The sequence below is a fragment of the Sceloporus undulatus genome, chromosome 7, assembly GCF_019175285.1.
Source record: "Sceloporus undulatus isolate JIND9_A2432 ecotype Alabama chromosome 7, SceUnd_v1.1, whole genome shotgun sequence".
Taxonomy (NCBI): Eukaryota; Metazoa; Chordata; class Lepidosauria; order Squamata; family Phrynosomatidae; genus Sceloporus; species Sceloporus undulatus.
The window spans coordinates 1470965-1488211 of record NC_056528.1 but is presented as its reverse complement, the minus strand read 5'-3'; the positions used below and the strand labels follow the sequence as shown (position 1 = coordinate 1488211).

Below are 17247 nucleotides of genomic sequence, written 5' to 3'. Positions count from 1 at the left end.
ACCAGCCTGGCCAAACTCTCAGCAATTCAATGAGCTGAAGTCCAAAGTTTGGGAACCGCTGATTTAAGCTGTTTCTTATACTCTTTAGTGATAGGATTCCAGAGCGGGAGTCAAGATTGTGAATCAAATTGTTGTAAACTAAGATCTGGATGTATCCAGGAGCAAATCCTGTCTCGGTGGCTGAGGATCATTTGGCTCCTTTGGGGCCAATGGCCTTGTCTCAAACCAGCCTTTCACACAGAGCTGTTTTTGAGGATGAACACAAAAACTGTGCATTAGCAAAAGCCTTTTTTACTGTAAGAGCTGCTTGACAGTGGAATGGACTTAGAGGGTGGTGGACAGTTAAAATGGTGTCAAACGGCATTATTTCTGCAGTGCAGATGCAATCTAAGTTTCCTTGAGCTTCTAGGGGGGAGTTTGAGAGAGTCTCAGGTGATCAAGAAGTAACCCCTGGCATTCCCTTCAAAGATCTCCTCTTTCTGCGGCATTGACTGCACCACCATCTTGCAGCTCCATGAGGTCCCCAGCTTGCAGTCCATCTACACCTTGGATGCCGCCATTTCCAAAGTCCAAGTCTCCCTGGACGAACACTTCTCCAAACTTGCCGCAGAGACTGACCCACATAAATCATCTGAGATCACCAAGAACTTGCTGCCGGCCACCTTGCAGTTGATTGACACCTATGCCACCTTCACCAGGTGAGGAGCCCAAGGCTGTCGCCTCAATTGGTGTCTGCACTGATGTTTCGGATGGGGAGCTCTTAGGTGGTGGCCCCGAATGAGTCCGTCTCTCTGTTTCTGACGCAGGTCTTACTTGCTGCAGAGCCTCTCGGAGGAAGGCTCCGCGGAGAACAAGCCGACGGAAGGGAAGTTACACGGCTTCGCCGCAGTCCTGGCCATTGGTTCTGGCCGATGCAAAGCCAACACTCTGGGTAAGCCTCTTTCTCCCTCTCCCTTGGGTTTGCTTCACTGCCGTGGTTGGTTTCACACTTTTGATAAGTATTGGGTTTATATGCTCTTTTTACTGGGTTTTTAAAATCTGTTGTTTCCCTCAGACTATTCTTGTTCTTCTTGTTCTTAGCCTTATTGCTTTCGGTCAGGTTTCTCAGACCATGTGGGAGGGGGGTTTCTGTGGAGATTAAATTGGAGATGTGTGAAAGATGGATGATTTATTGGTAAGAAAACGTCCTGGAGGTAGTCTTTGGCATCTCTGCTTGGAAGGAGTGCCAAGTGAAGGGTTAAGAAGGGTCTTGACCCTAAAAACTCTGACAAGTGACTGCCAGCCAGAGGAAACAGATCTAGATGGATGAATGGTTTGGCAGTGGGTATGGCAATTCCATGCATCCACATCAGGGCTAGAGAGAAGTGTGGGCCAGTTGAATTTCAAGCCTCTCTGATTTTATGCAGAGAGATATAGATGGGTATCTTCTCCCCTTCCTCTTGCCAGGGCCAGCTCTTGTCCAGAACTTGCCTTCAGTTGTGCAGGCTTTGTGTGAGTCGTGGAATAACATCCATACCAACGAATTCCCAAACATCGGCTCCTGGGTGAGTTTGGGTTTTTTGAATTATGGCCGTTTGGCCACAGTAGCAAAGTACTCACTAGAAAGGCAGTGCAACCAAATCATTCGATCACTGACTTAATTTATATGCCGCCTTTTACCCAAGAGTGGGACCAGATGGTTGCAAGAGGGATTTGGGAGCTCTCTCTCATGCTCATTCCTCTCTGCACTCTCTTTTGGGATACAAAGTCTGGCTGAGCCGCTGCTTTGGTTTGCCTCTCTTTCCTCCATAAGAGGGCAGGCTTTCTTCTTCCTTTGGGTTGCTGAAAAGTTGAATCCATGCAAAATGGCTTTCACCCAGACTTTGTGTCCTTCCAAAGGCGGTTGGATTGCAACTCCCATCTCAAATGACTTCTGGCTAGGGATTATGAGGTTTGTAGTCCAGTCACATCTGGAGGTTGCCGGTTGGGGGAGTCTGGCTTATTCATACTTGGGTTATGTTGTTATACACAACAGCATGTTGTAGTTGTGCCATATGTCGTTTCTATCTTATTTTTAATTATTACTATTTTATTTACTTATATTGTGCCTTTGTCCCAATATAGGGACTCAAGGCGACGAATAAGTATAAACCAATACAATGTAAACTGTAAAAACAATACAAAATATTAAAATACTACTACTCATGCTTTATGCATTTTAATATATTGTATTGGTTTTTCAGTGTATTGTTTTATACTTGTCCGTTGCCTTGAGTCCCTATATTGGGAGAAAGCTGGGATATAAATACATACATCGTGAGCAGTAGTACAGTAATGCTTTAAACCAGTGATTCCCAATGTCTAGTCCTCCAGGTGTTTTTTTTGGACTACAGCTGCCATAAGCCTCAGGTGTCTTGGCCAATGGTCTGGGATTCTAGGATCTGAAGTCCAAAAGACCTGGAAGGCCAGAGTTTGGTGCTTTAAAGCTAGTAGGGCATTTTCCTCTCCTTTCCTCTGCCCCTCCAAACCACCCTCCTTTGCTGATTTTCCCGCAGCGCAACGCTTTTGCGAACGACACAATCCCGGCGGAGAGCTACATTGGCGCAGTGCAGGCTGCCCACCTTGGCACTCTCTGCAGCCAGAGCCTTCCTCTGGCTGCCTCCCTGAAGCGCACCCTCCTCTCCTTGGTCCGGCTCACCGGGGACCTCATTGTGTAAGTATTAGTACACAAATTGCATTGAATCCTCCTTCTTCTTTACATTCAGGCATCTGACTGCCTGCTGTTGCTTTTTTATCATGGTGGGGACTCAGGGTGGCTTCCAGTTCTGCCAAGCAAGGCCCCTGAGCTCCAGCTATCTCCCTCTTTTCTCTCCAGCTGGTCGGACGAACTCAACCCGCCGCAAGTGATCCGCACGCTGCTGCCTCTGCTCTTGGAGAGCAGCACGGAAAGCGTTGCAGAGAACAGCAGCAACTCCCTGGAGAGGATCCTGGGCCCGGCAGAATCGGACGAGTTTCTGTCCCGCGTCTATGAGAAACTGATCATGGGCTGTTACAACATCCTGGCCAATCACTCTGACCCAAACAGGTAGGCGCCACTGGTCTTATCCGAGTCGTGGCTAGGAAGAGGTAACCTGTCCTTTGGAAAGCTTGCATCACCGGGAATTTTTTTACCACATTTATCTCAGTGGTCTTGACGAATCTATCTTGGAGGAATGCCTGCAGCATTTGGAGAAACAGCTGGAAAGCCCTCAAGCCCGGAAGTCCATGGAAGAGTTTTTCTCTGAGAGGTGAGCCTCTCCCTCTGATAATGTTTAGAGCTCTCCTCTCATCATTCTAGAACAGTGATGGCGAACCTGTGGCACGCGTGCCAGAGGTGGCACTCAGAGCCCTCTCTGTGGGCACATGTGCCGTCATCCCAGCACAGAGTTTGTCACTAGAAAGCCAGAGGGACATGGCACTTTGCAATAAGTAAGTGGATTCTGGGTTGCAGTTTGGGCACTCAGCCTCTAAAAGGTTCACCATCACTGTTCTAGAAATACCCTTGCTTTGAAAAATCTAGTGCAAATAGGGCTGGAAAGATGGTAAATGGATAAATGGGTGGTGGAACAACCTGGATTAATAATAATAATAATAATAATAATAATAATAATAATAATAATAATAATTTTTATTGATATCCCACCTCTTCCCGTAGGATCGAGGCAGCTTACAATCACAATAAAAATACAATACAATAAAGAAATTCCATACACAAATAAGATAACAGTACAACTGCAGTAAAATTAATATGATATAAATAAGTCCCACTATTCCCTGCCACCTTACATATAATGTCATAATAATTCTAATATAACAATAATAAAATATAATCCTTTTCAGCTTCTGGTGAGCATCGAAAATTGTATTCTTCCTCATGTCCTTCAGTGGTTGAAATTGCTCTGTTTTAGCTGTTTTAAAATTGTATTTTGGGATTGTTTTTCGACTTGCTGTTGCTTTTAAGACTCATTTTGGGAGAGAGATGGGATATAAATCCCTTAAATAAATAAATAAATATAAAATATCTGTTCATCGCCTTGGGGTCCTTGTAGGCTGGGAGGTGATATAGAAATACTAAGAACTTGAGACTGTCCTTTGCTGTCAGGGTAGAGTAGGTGATGGAGAAAAATAAGCTCCCCATTTCATCCACCCTTGTCTTTTGGGATGAGACCAGATGAGGTCAGTCCAGGGTATTTTGCTGCCTGAGGCAAGGGCATTCCCTCTCCACATACAGAAGCCAGCTGGGTTGGAAAGTTCAACTTTCCTTTAGTGTGACAGTGGGTAGGTCCTGCATGACACCAGGGGACAGCGGGCGGATGTAGGGGGATGTTGGCCAGATGTGTGTCCTGCTCCCCATCGCTTTCCCTTGCTTTGCCTGATGGTAGGACTGGCTCTGATGTTCCCTATTTACCATTCTTTCCAACTAGCGGGGAACTGGTCCAAATCATGATGGCCACAGCCAACGAAAATCTCTCCGCGAAGTTCTGCAACCGAGTTCTGAAGTTTTTCACCAAGCTCTTCCAGCTGAGTGAGTGGCCCAGGTTTTAAACGTTGCAAGCATGCGCCTCTGGTTTTGATCGGTGATGCTGATAATGTTGTTTTATGCTCAGTGTTTGTATTTTCTCTGCCAGCAGGGCAACTGTGATTCTTGAATGTAGTTATTTCAGTGTGGGCCCAGTTTGATTTGAAAACTTTCCCTTCCTTCAGCTGTTGGGTTCTTTAGCTGCAAGTGTCAGAGGCTGACAACTTCTTTCTCCAGCTCAGAAATGCTCAGCTTTTCTATTTCTCATCAGTATCTCTCCCATTACGTTTCCTTCCCTGCCACTTCTTTCCTTGAGGCCCAGATCCAAAGAGCCAAGCAAATATTTCTGTGTGCCACAGAGACATTTCAGCCTTCAGTTTCTTGGATACAACTTCTTGCCATTTGAAAAAGACCCTTTATGTGAGAGATGGAAAATCTGTGACCCTCTAGATGTTGGTGGACTGCAACTCCCAGTAGCCCAGCCAGCGGTGAGGGATGATGGGAGTTGCCCCAGTCCTGACACATCTGGAGGGCCACAAGATTGCCCAGTCCTTCTCCATTGCTTAATGAATTGATGTTCTGCCCTTCTAAATAGCCCCAGTTCTCCTTGTAGTTAACTGAAGATGGCATCTTCTACAAAGTAAAAGCAAATCCTGAGATGTATTTGCTTAGTTGTTTGCCTGCCTTGCAGTTAGCTGCTCAGTCCCATCTTCCTCCTCTTTTTCTTCTTCTTTCTTCACCACTTCAGCGGAGAAGAGCCCTAACCCCAGCCTCTTACGCCTGTGTGGCTCCCTGGCGCAGCTGGCATGTGTGGAGCCTGTGCGCCTTCAGGCCTGGCTGACCCGGATGACCACCTCGCCCCCGAAGGAGTCCGACCAGTTGGAAGTGGTCCAGGAGAACCGGCAGCTGCTGCAGCTGCTGACCACGTACATCGTCCGGGAGAACAGGTAAGCAGGCTGCCCTGTCTGTGGGCATTAATAGGTTGCCTGGAAAGTGCCACAGCTGAGGACTTCCTTGGTGGACACTTCCAGCCAGTGGACCTCCCCTACTCAGTCCTCTCTTGGCCACATAGAGCATGTTACAGAGATTGGAGAGTCAGACGGACCAGTTAGGGAATGGTGTCCTCTGGAGTCAGTTTGTTGCCATCTTTCTAATCCTTTCCCTTGTCTCGCCCCACAGTCAAGTTGGTGAAGGCGCTTGCACCGTCCTTCTGAGCACTCTGATCCCGATGGCCACGGAAATGTTAGCGAACGGCGATGGAACTGGCTTCCCGGAGCTCATGGTCGTCATGGCCACCTTGGCCAGCGCTGGGCAAGGAGCAGGGCACCTCCAGCTTCACAGTGCCGCCGTGGATTGGTTGGGGAGATGGTAAGGAATGTGGGCTAAGCATGTGTGTCTCTGCCTTTCTTTCCCTGGAGAGAAGCCACGGGAATAAGAATGGGTAAAGAATGGTGTTGTCATGTTTCCATGCTTCCCTATAAAAGAGCCTTTCTCATCCCCTTCTAGCAAGAAGTACCTGTCTCAGAAGAACGTTATTGAGAAAATGAATGCCAATGTCATGCATGGGAAGGTAAGAACTGGAAGGATGTGTCTCGGTTAATACGTGCATGTGGTGTTTTTCATATTCTGTGGGACGGAGCAGAGAGAGGCATAGGAGATTAGTGAGGGAAGCTGACATTTAGTTTTGGTTCTGAAAACAGTGATTTATGTGTGATTTATAAACAGAAAAAAGGGGATTCCTGTTTCTTAGTGCATGCTTTCTTTCTCACATAGTACAGGCTGCCTCTTCCAGCACAGTTTTGGATTTATAAGCAATAAGGGACATGGTTTCTGTTTTCCTTATCCGTTTGTGTGTCCTCAGTTGATTTAAGATTCTGTGACCCATCCACTAAGATCTCTTTAAGCAAGTGACACCCATCCAGAAAAGCCATCCAGGAGCCTTGTTGCAAAATGGAAAGGCAGACTTTGGCTTAAAAGACTCACTGTTGCATTATTAAGCCGTGCCTCTATTTGCCTCTCACAGCATGTGACTATCCTGGAATGCACATGCCACATTGTCTCCTATCTTGCTGATGTCACCAATGCGCTGAGCCAGACCAGCGGCCAGGGCACCAACCACCTCTCGGTTGACGGAGAGGAGCGGGCCATCGAAGTGGACTCCGACTGGGTGGAAGAGCTGGCTGTGGAGGAAGAGGATTCACAAGCAGAAGATTCAGTAGGTGGAATAAGAACCTTTAGGTAGACGGTCATAGCACAGGGATTTGTTTTAAAGAATGGAGGAAGATTTGGCCATTTGACTCACTCACTACTGCGGATGAGTAGCATACCATAGTGTTTTGTTGAAAGATATCGCAGCTTTGCCTTTTGTGTGTGTAGGATGAGGACTCGCTCTGCAACAAACTCTGCACCTTTACTATCACCCAGAAGGAATTCATGAACCAACACTGGTGAGTAATTTCCAGCCCTGAAAGTCAAATGAGATGTGCCTTTTGGCCTCCCTTTTTCCTGTGGCGTTTGGTCGCTTCATTTGTCCTCTTCTTGGGTTGGGAGCTAGTCATGTGTACTCATGCAAATTCAGATAGAGTGTTTCCTTCTGAATGTTGCAGGTATCACTGCCACACCTGCAAGATGGTGGATGGTGTGGGCGTTTGCACCGTCTGTGCGAAAGTGTGCCACAAAGACCACGAGATCTCGTACGCCAAATACGGCTCATTCTTTTGCGACTGTGGAGCAAAGGAGGATGGCAGTTGCCTGGTATGATGCTCTCACACAGCTTTGGGGTGGGTTGTGTGAGTGACTATTGATTATTGAGATCCCAGGCTGTTTAAGGTTTTCAGTGTCATCAGAAGCATCTTGAATTCAACCTGGATTATTAACAGTTGCCAGCCTGTTATGAAACTTGAGTATCTGGTCTCCCTTCTCATCCTGAGCATTTAATTCTCTGGCCCAGGGACAATGTCTAAGCTCCTACATCCTCTCTTGAGTTTGAATCTTAACCCCTCAGCCCAATTGATGTTGTCCTTCCTTCCCGTAGGCCTTGGTGAAGAGAACGCCCAGCAGTGGTCTGGGCTCCACCATGAAGGAGTCGGCCTTCCAGAGCGAACCTCGGGTGTCCGAGAACGTCATCCGACACTCCAGCACCTCCCCAACAGACAAGTCCAAGGTCTCGATCAGTGATGGGCGAGGGCCTGATGAGGAGAAGCCCAAGAAGAGCAGCTTGTGTCGAAACATCGAAGGCTGTCGGGAGCAGCTGCAGTCCCAGGTATGATGCCTACGTTGGTTCAAAAGCCTGGCTCTGTTGGTAGTTCTTGAGCAGGCCTCCTAAAGCTACTGTCACCTTTCCCCTCTTGCTGCAGGCCAACTTCTCCTTTGCTCCCCTCGTCTTGGATATGTTGAACTTCCTCATGGAAGCCATTCAGATCAACTTCCAGCAGGCCTCAGCCATGGGCAGCAGCACCCGGGCCCAGCAGGCGCTCAATGAGTTGCACACCTTGGACAAGACGGTGGAGATGACAGATCAGTTGATGGTGAGGAAAGGAATGTTATCCTCTCCTTTGTTGTTCATTAATATTAATATTCTTGGTTATTGTCCAGAAATAATAACCGGTAGAGACCCTGGCTACTACAAATATGGTTCACTCACAGTTTTGGCCTTTCTGTGCCTTACTTCTCTGTCCGCATCAACCCGTCCCCCCAGGTACCAACTTTGGGCTCCCAAGAAGGCGCCTTTGAGAACGTCCGCATGAACTACAGTGGGGACCAGGGCCAAACCATCCGGCAGCTGATCAGCGCCCACGTCCTGCGACGAGTGGCCATGTGCGTGCTCTCCTCGCCTCACGGCCGCCGCCAACATCTGGCCGTCAGCCATGAGAAGGGCAAGGTGAGCCTGGGCAGAGAGAGGGAATAATTGGATTGGGATCGCCTTACCTGAGCTGAAGCACTTGAACCAAAGATCCTTTGGAGTGGTGCAGCACAGCTTGTTCTCTGTGTGGTGGAAGCATCATGGTGACCACTTATTATTTTTGTTGTTATTACTTAAACACAGATCACAGTCTTGCAGCTCTCTGCTTTGCTCAAGCAAGCCGACTCAAGCAAACGGAAGCTGACTCTCACCCGCCTCGCCTCTGCCCCAGTTCCTTTCACTGTGCTGAGCCTTACAGGCAACCCTTGCAAAGAAGACTACTTGGCCGTGTGTGGGCTGAAGGTGAGGATGCCAGAAAGCTTTGCCGCAAGGCTATGGGAATTGTAGTGGCTGCGTTGGGGTTCTCAATTGTTCCTTATGCTGAGTCCGAGTGTTGCTGTGTCTCTGAATGCCAGTTGTTAATTGGCTCCTCTGATTTTCTGTCTCTGTGCAGGACTGTCATGTTCTGACCTTCAGCAGTTCTGGATCTGTCTCAGATCACCTGGTTCTCCATCCCCAGCTTGCCACGGGCAACTTCATCATCAAAGCTGTGTGGCTCCCGGGGTCACAGACGGAGCTGGCAATTGTCACTGCAGACTTTGTGAAGGTGCGGAGATGTTTGAGAGCTGATGGATGATGGCTGGGGGATTCTGGGCTTTGTAGCCTCCAAAGAAAACTTAACATTTTCAAGCTCTAAGGAATGTGGAAGGGGGCCTTTAAACATTGTTGGCTTCTTCTGCCTTGTTTCTTGAAAGATCTATGACCTCTCGGTGGATGCTTTGAGCCCCACTTTCTACTTCCTGCTGCCGAGCTCCAAGATCAGGGACATCACCTTTCTGTTCAACGAAGAGGGCAAGAACATTGTGGTCATCATGTCTTCCGCCGGCTACATTTACACGCAGCTCATGGAGGAAGCCAGCAGCGCCCAGCATGGCCCTTTCTACGTCACAAACGTCTTAGAAATTGCTCACGAAGACCTTAAGGTACCATTCTTTCCCCTCCAGTATTCTCCTGCAGATAGTTTGGCTTAAAACAAGTGTGGGAGATCTCAGCCCTGGGGCCCAAGGAGCATCTCCATATTGCTACACCCCCTTCCCCTTGACATTCTCTTTTAGAAATTTCACAGCCTCTGAATCACTTAAAATCACCCCTGCCACCATCATCCTTCTCCTAATTTCTGGTCCCGAGCAGTCCCAAGAGGTCTCAGCTGGTCTTCAAATCCTATATGTGTGTGAGTGCCCTCTGTTTCTGTCTTTTCTTATAGGACAGCAATGGCCAGGTGGCCGGGGGTGGTGTGTCCGTCTATTACTCCCACGTCTTGCAGATGCTTTTCTTCAGCTACTGCCAAGGCAAGTCCTTTGCAGCCACCATCAGCCGAGCCACATTGGAAGTCATGCGCCTTTTCCCCATCAACATCAAGAGGTGAGGCATCCTCCCTGGATTTTTGTTTTCTTCTCAGCCACTGTCCCCAGAGTGGGACTTCCATGGTCCCTCAGATATTTTGGGTTGCACCCCCAAACCCAAGTTCCTCATCATGGTCAACTTGAGTTCCCTGGAACCCTAGGTATCCATGATTGGGAACAAAATGAAACATTGGCCTGTTACAGACTGCCAAAATAAAGCTGCTTCGAGTCTCTTTGTAGGTATGCTATTTAAATGATGCATGCATCCTAAGAATCTGGAAGCTGCACCAAAGCTGCACTCCAGTGCTTAGGAATGGAGTGTGGCTTTGGCGCAACCTCCGGACTCTTAGGACCCATGCATCATTTAAATAGCATATCTCCAAAGAGACCCGAAGGAGCTTTATTTTGGCCGTCTGTAACAGGCCATTGTTTGAGACTGTACAGCTTTAACTGTAACTGATGTCTTCTGAAAAATACCTTTTGTAGCTCTGGTTTTCTGTGGAATAGGTGCTAGGAGGAGCCATGTGGCGCTCTAGGCATGTGCAAAAGGAATGGACAGCATAACGCCTCCTTCATCTCTTTCTCATAGCTCCAATGGAGGTAGCAAGACTTCGCCGGCGCTTTGCCAATGGTCAGAAGTCATGAACCACCCTGGCTTGGTGTGCTGCGTGCAACAAACAACAGGCATTCCTTTGGTGGTGATGGTGAAGCCGGACACTTTCCTGATCCAAGAAATTAAAACCCTGCCGGCTAAAGCGAAGGTACGTTTTGCCAGTTTTTGTCTCCATTAGCAGCTGTCTGTGGGTGGATTGGAAAAAGGATCGATGGTCTCTAAAAAACCTGCCGTTGCAACCGACTGTAACAATAGATCCAGAAGGTTGATGCCCCTTGGCACAGAACTGTATACCAATAAAATGTAAGCAGTCTTTAAAAAAGGACATAAAAGACATGTGGCCCTTGGTATTGTTTGGCCCTCCAGATCCAGGACATGGTGGCCATCCGCCACACGGCCTGCAACGAGCAGCAGCGCACCACCATGATCTTGCTGTGTGAAGACGGCAGCCTGCGGATCTACATGGCCAACGTGGAGAACACCTCCTACTGGCTCCAGCCCTCCCTCCAGCCCAGCAGCGTCATCAGCATCATGAAGCCTGTCCGCAAGCGCAAAGCGGCGGCCATCAGTAAGTCGACGCAAGGTCAGATTGGCTAGGGACTACTTGATGGTGATGGTGATGTGGGAATGGGGTCCTGGGGGTGGAGAAGATGCTGGGCACTCTGCCAGCATTGCAGGGCCTTCATTTGCTTATATAAAGCTGTTACTATCTACTATATTATTATTATTATTATTATTATTATTATTATTATTATTATTATTATTATTATGCTTTATTTATTCACAGCACAAACATTTATGGCTGTTATTACCCCTGTTGCTATCATGACTCTTACCATGACTGCTATTATCTCTTATTATGGTTACTGTTTATTCATCTATTCAGTTTTTATCCTTCCCTTCCTCATGAAGAGCTAAGAGCGGCTAACAATCATACATAAAAATACATAGTTAGAATCACACTTTACACATCTAAGATTACATATGCATGAACGTGGAGGGCATTATATAAATAAACACATGATGACGATGATGATGATACAGTTGGCTGTCAACTTTCGTAAATGTAGGGGTTGCAGATGGGAAGGGAAAGATCAGGGATGAAATGCTACCGCACATGCTGAACTTTGGACATTTTTTAGGGAACTCCTATGGAAATGGTGAGTTACAAGAAAGGTCTTTGGAGTGGGGTAGCAAGAGAAGTTTTTTTGTCACATACCGCATCCCTGGAATAAGTGGGGAAAGACAAAAGAATGTGAGGATGGAAGATTGTTGAGTAGCAGAATTATAGTTGTGGGAGGCACAAAGGTTGAGCACTAACAAGCAGGGACATCACAGTATATCTGGTGCTTGCTTTCCGCTCTGGAGTGATTTATCTGTCCCATGGGTTTTGAAGAAGAGGATCCTCTGTGGTAGAATGCTCCTACTTCCGCATTAATGGGCGCATACTGAAGCTGGCATCCTGGTAGTGGTGCATGAAGTGTAAATCAGCCTTTTGACTGTGTGTCTTTTTATACTTAATGTGGAGGTTCAAACCACTATGTTACTCTGAGCCATACAGGATGCTGTCCGTAAGTGATTGAATCTAGATTTAAGGGGCTAAGAAGCTAAGCTCTTGTCTGGATTGGTACATTTGTTAGTTCCTTGTTATCCTACCTTCATTTTGTGCTAATCTCAAATTTTAAAATCAGATTTGTTAAGGAAGTCATGAATTTTGGCAAGTCCTTATTTAAGGGGGAAAAGCAAACCAAATTCTCACCCATGTCTGCTAAAGATTTGGTCCCGCTTTTTCCCTTTCCCTTCTCCAGCCACCCGCACCTCGACCCAAGTGAACTTTCCCATTGACTTCTTTGAGCACAACCAGCAGCTGACCGACGTGGAGTTTGGTGGCAATGACCTCCTGCAGGTCTACAACGCCCAGCAGATCAAGCATCGGCTCAACTCCACCGGCATGTATGTGGCCAACACCAAGGTGAGTAGTTGCGGGAGACCCTCCTTCAGGGTAAACTGTGCACATAGGGCCTGAGGTTCAACTCTACAGAGTGGTGTTGTTAGGTCTTTAAGATGGCTTTTGCTGTTCATGTTTATGGATCACCATTCTCTTATCCCCTTTTTCTCTCTTGGTCTCCCCTTTCCTTCATGGCAGCCTGGTGGCTTCACCATCGACGTGACCAACAACAACAGCACCATGGTGATGACTGGCATGCGGGTCCAGATTGGCACTCAAGCCATCGAACGGGCCCCTTCCTACCTGGAGATCTTTGGCCGCACCATGCAGCTCAACCTGAGCCGCCCGCGCTGGTTCGATTTCCCCTTCACCCGAGAGGAAGCGCTGCAGGCTGACAAGAAGCTGACCATCTTTGGTAAGCTTCTCCAGGCCTTGCCTGCTCAAAGGGGCAAAAACAATGCAGCGAGAGAGACACAGCGAGAGAGCCAGGTCCAGCCTTCAACTTGCAACTTCCTTTTTCTTGGCAGTGGGCGCCTCTGTGGATCCCGCAGGAGTCACAATGCTGGATGCTGTCAAGATCTACGGCAAGACGAAGGAGCAGTTTGGATGGCCGGATGAGCCCCCGGAGGATTTCCCATCCGCCTCGGTGAGCAACGTCTGCCCACCCAACCTGAACCAGGGGAACGGGACTGGAGACACCGAATCGGCCGCCCCGGCAGTCGCTAGCGGCACCGTTCTTGAGAGGTAGGTCTTCTCTTGGGTTGCTGCTGCTTCTCTTCCTTTTAACTGTTGTCTCCCTGGTTGGTCCCACTATCTTTTCAGAACCGTGTCTAAGGCTGCCGCCATAAAATCTGTTATGTGGAGGCCTTTTCTAGAAACCCCTCTTCATTTGCTGCTGCTTCTTCCTTTGCGCATGTGCCTTTCAGGGTGCAGTGGATCTTTGTCAGCTTATATCCGTAGATGCATATTAATTCTTGCTTTCGTCTTGGATAGCAGAAATAACAGGGTGGAGAGTGTTGTTTGAATTGCAGAACTGCCTTCCCCATGCTCCAGATATTTTGAAATGCACCTTGCAGAATCCTCATGCTGGCTGGGGAGGATGGGAAGTGTAGTCCACTATATGGCAGTCTCCACTCCATCCCAGCTTAGGGAAGGCTGTCCCTAGAGTTTTAGTTGTCCCCTCTGGTCCTCCATAACAGTTCCCTCTTTCTTTTCGCTCTCTGCCCTAGTGATGGAGAGAGGATAGAACCCACGCTTGTTCCCCATTGCTTCCATCATCCCTGGGAGGCTGAATCTTCTCTCTTGAGGGTAGTTTTGGAGGGAGAGGACTGGAATTAAAACTGCAAGGGAAACGCTGGCCCTGGTGTTAGGAGTGTATCATGGTAGTACTTTGTAAGTCATCTGATGTAGTGAGCTGACTTCCCTCTCACTCAGAGTGCCATGGATTGGTACCATATTTGTGCCCACTGGCTATAACTTGAAGAAACTGCAGACTGTGGCATGTGGAAGGGCCAGTTCGTGAGCCACCACTTTGAGTAGCATTATGTTGCCAACTTGTTTTCGGCATTGGAATCATAATTTAACTTGGGGATACTTAGACTCGAGAAGGGCACTACATGGTAGTAAAAGATGAGGTAGTGGGTTTTGTGTTGGGACAGTGTACAAAACCCACTTGTTGGGTTGGGTTCGCTTTGCCTTTGAGCGGTTGTGCAGATGCGCTCTAATTTTTGTGTCCAAGATCCCTTGAGATAGCTGTGGAGAGGGTTTTCTTTCCAGTCTGAAGCTGCAGACATTCAACTCTTCTCATATCCTTTTGCAAGTAACGAAACTGGCGCCATTCTACTGGAAGTAACTGTTGTTTGCATTTGTTTGGCTGTAGATACCTCTCTCTCTAAGAAACTGTGGTTTGGCTGGGACATGAAAACGCAAGGGGACACACTGTGGGGGCAATGAAGCCTATGGCAGTGAATTTTGGGTAGTGATGGTGTGTGGGTAGGGCAAAGATGTTTCACTTTGCCTGTGAGTGGTTGTTGTGGTTTGACTAGGATTAAGTAAAGATGCCAGTGCCATTCTGGTAGAAGTGATGTCCCTTGAATCTAGATGCTTTTCTCTTTCTCCATTTCCCCAGCCACTTCGTTACTCTGTCCCTTTCCTCTCCGTTTCATTTCTTTGGGACGTGTCAATTGACTTTCTTTTTCCTCTGTGAGCTTTGTATCTTTTAAACATTTATTTATACATATATCTATATTTTCTTTGCTCTCCCTTCCCTCCCCAAAGTTCTGAAACTGAGTCCTTAACCACCTTGGACCGGTTAGTATATGCTCTCTTCTCTCTGCACGGATGCTCTCTTTTGTGCGCGTGTGTGTATGTAACAAAGAGTAAAACAGCACAACGCTTTGATTTTCTGTTTGGCTGTGTTTTGGAAACTTGTGAGTGTGTGTGTTTTTCTACATAGATATGGAAGGAGTGATTTTTGGTGTGCTGCTTTTTACATTGGGAATCCAACGCATGGCACCTTGGTTGGCAAACAACAAACACAAGAGAAACCAGGGCAGTATCCCAGCTGCTTGTCTGTTCTCTTGCTCAGCTTTTCCTTCCGTCTTCAGTGCTGTTTTGGGGGGATTGGCTGATCCTTGTCTACAGCTAAATTTTAAGTAGCCGAAGAAGCCAAGATGTAGAGAGCAAGCCAATCCACCCCAAACTCTGGGGTTTGAACCTCACATCTGCCACAGCCTCACACAGTTGCCTTCTCTCTGCTTGCTGGCTTTCACTCCTTTGTGTGAACGCATTGAATCCGAACATGGGCTTGTCTTGCCCAGCGCTGCCTGCCAGCTGTTTGCCAAGGTCTTTCCAGCCTTGTGAGCTGATACCCTTTTCACCAGACTTGCCAAGGACTGAACCCAGGGATCTTGTGCATGCCACAAGGACTGCACAAGAAGCTTGCTTGTTTCCAACCTGGTACTGGTTTGTTATTGGCGACTTTGCTCCTTGCCTCTCCGCCAGTGAGCTCCAGGTGGGATGCATAGTTCTTCTCCTTAACCACAATAACAACTCTCCTGCGAGGAAGGTCAGGCTGAGGCAAGGGAAGGACACTGCCCCAGGTTTGTCCAGCGAATTTCATGGCTTGAACATGGATCTCCCAAGTCTGATTCTAGTGCTTTCCAAATTTGGCTCCCTCAGGTGATGTTGGATGACAGGTAAGAGGTGACATGAGAGCCATCTTTAAGTATCCAAAGGGAAGTCATGTGGAAGACTGAGCAAGTTTGTTTTCACATTGCTAAAAGAGAGATTCCACTAAACTTTGGGAAGACCTTTTACTTGTCACCAGCGATGGAGAAGCTACTGGGATCTATTTAGCCATTTAGCCAGGAGACAGTTCTTGGTGCCTTCCGATAATCTCATCCAGGGATGGGTGTGCTTGGCTTTAGAAGCGGCTGCCATTTTGACAAGCAGAAGGAATATTGCAACACCCTCTCAGTCACTTTGGGGAGCATTTTGGTGGGGCTTTCTTGCAGTTTTGAGTTGGAAGGCCCTCTTAAATCTGAGTATTTTAAAGTGGGATTTTGGCTAAAACTGGGTGGCCATCTACTAGAGTCTCCCAAGGGTCTCAAGCCACCCAACTGAAGGATGTGTCCCTGCTCCAGTTAGAAAATAGATGCAAAGGAGAAGACGGAGGGAGAAAATAAAGGATCATTTCAATGTTGGGCTTGAGTCACAGAAGAGCCTTTGCAAGGCAAGCCACATCCCTTTTGGACTAGTGTCTTGTTCAGTACCCAAATGGTAGTCTTGTTGTGCATATGTACACGGCATGTGTCCGGCTGTTCACATGGGTACTAAAAATGTAAGTGTTAAATTGCTGCTAGGTTAGATTTCCAAGCTTGGGACAGGAAGGTCAGACAGACAGGACACTATATAGAACTTGGAGAAGTTCCTTCTTTTGGACTACGACCAAAGAGCCGTTGCAGTTTCTCCAAGCTCTGAATGTCGGTTTTTGGTGATTCCATCAAGCTGTCAGGAAAGACAGAGAGATGGTGGATATTAAATGAAACTTTATTTAATGCTTGGAAATGTGTGAGCAATGGCTGCTGGAGTCTTGGAGGTTACAGGGGATGAGAAGAGGCAAATTTATCCCCCCTCCCCATGAAAATAACTATCTCCAGGCTGCTCTTGCTTTAGATTTAAAAAGAGGAATCTTATGAGATTATAGAACCTTGATTTATTTTTTGGCTGTGCTTTTCCCCCTTGCTTTTCTCAGATCAGTTGGCATCTGGGCAGTCTAGAAAGTTGTTATCATGCTCCATTGCCACAAAGTTTAGGGGATAGGGCCCAAAAGTGACCTCTTTAAGCAAGAGTACATGCTTTACCCCCTCCTTGCAACCCCTTTGGCTTCCTCCCCATCTTCCTTTTCCTCCTCCTCTTCCAAAATACGTGTCACGCCACCCCTTGATCTCCGCCGCCACACGTGTCTCTCCAGGAGGGGGAAAAGGAGAAGGGGGACGCGATGGATCAGGGCTCTCAGCACAAAATCCAAATTATCCCTGCTGCGGGCGGTGTAAGGCAACGTGTTTATCCTCTTTTCAGAGGGAGGAAGGAAACAGAGGGGGGGAAAGAGAGCGGAGCCCTCCCTCCCGCCTCTTCGCTTCTGCCTTTCAGCTGTGGATTTGCAAAGACGGCCTCTAAGTTTCTCTCTGAGCGCGAGCCAGGTTTAGCACTCTGGTCTGCAGCACAATGGAGGAGATATGCGCGGCGCCCGTGGCAGTGGTTTTGTAAAAAGAAATAAATGTTTTTATCTTGCTTTGATTCCTTTCTTTTGGGTGGCGGTGGCAGTGGCAGGCGACTTGGCAT

At 47.7% G+C, this 17247-nt stretch overlaps 1 protein-coding gene across 9 annotated transcripts in view; it reads left to right on the top strand.

The window, feature by feature from the left end:
• UBR4 (ubiquitin protein ligase E3 component n-recognin 4) overlaps positions 1-17247 on the top strand; it is a 71141-nt gene that overhangs the window by 13000 nt on the left and 40894 nt on the right. For 4 of the 9 annotated variants that reach the window (XM_042477957.1, XM_042477958.1, XM_042477956.1 and 1 more), the window contains exons 25-50: positions 469-698; positions 807-931; positions 1447-1544; positions 2535-2692; positions 2855-3064; positions 3165-3266; positions 4443-4543; positions 5286-5484; positions 5717-5905; positions 6044-6107; positions 6561-6752; positions 6914-6984; positions 7144-7291; positions 7572-7799; positions 7894-8064; positions 8235-8417; positions 8583-8741; positions 8893-9045; positions 9194-9421; positions 9703-9860; positions 10431-10602; positions 10821-11037; positions 12263-12426; positions 12601-12817; positions 12930-13146; positions 14680-14712. In XM_042477957.1, coding sequence (XP_042333891.1) covers positions 469-698; positions 807-931; positions 1447-1544; positions 2535-2692; positions 2855-3064; positions 3165-3266; positions 4443-4543; positions 5286-5484; positions 5717-5905; positions 6044-6107; positions 6561-6752; positions 6914-6984; positions 7144-7291; positions 7572-7799; positions 7894-8064; positions 8235-8417; positions 8583-8741; positions 8893-9045; positions 9194-9421; positions 9703-9860; positions 10431-10602; positions 10821-11037; positions 12263-12426; positions 12601-12817; positions 12930-13146; positions 14680-14712 — 4187 coding nt within the window. The remainder of the gene's footprint in view (positions 1-468; positions 699-806; positions 932-1446; positions 1545-2534; positions 2693-2854; positions 3065-3164; positions 3267-4442; positions 4544-5285; positions 5485-5716; positions 5906-6043; positions 6108-6560; positions 6753-6913; positions 6985-7143; positions 7292-7571; positions 7800-7893; positions 8065-8234; positions 8418-8582; positions 8742-8892; positions 9046-9193; positions 9422-9702; positions 9861-10430; positions 10603-10820; positions 11038-12262; positions 12427-12600; positions 12818-12929; positions 13147-14679; positions 14713-17247) is intronic. The other 5 variants (XM_042477963.1, XM_042477964.1, XM_042477962.1 and 2 more) reach the window with 4 other exon arrangements.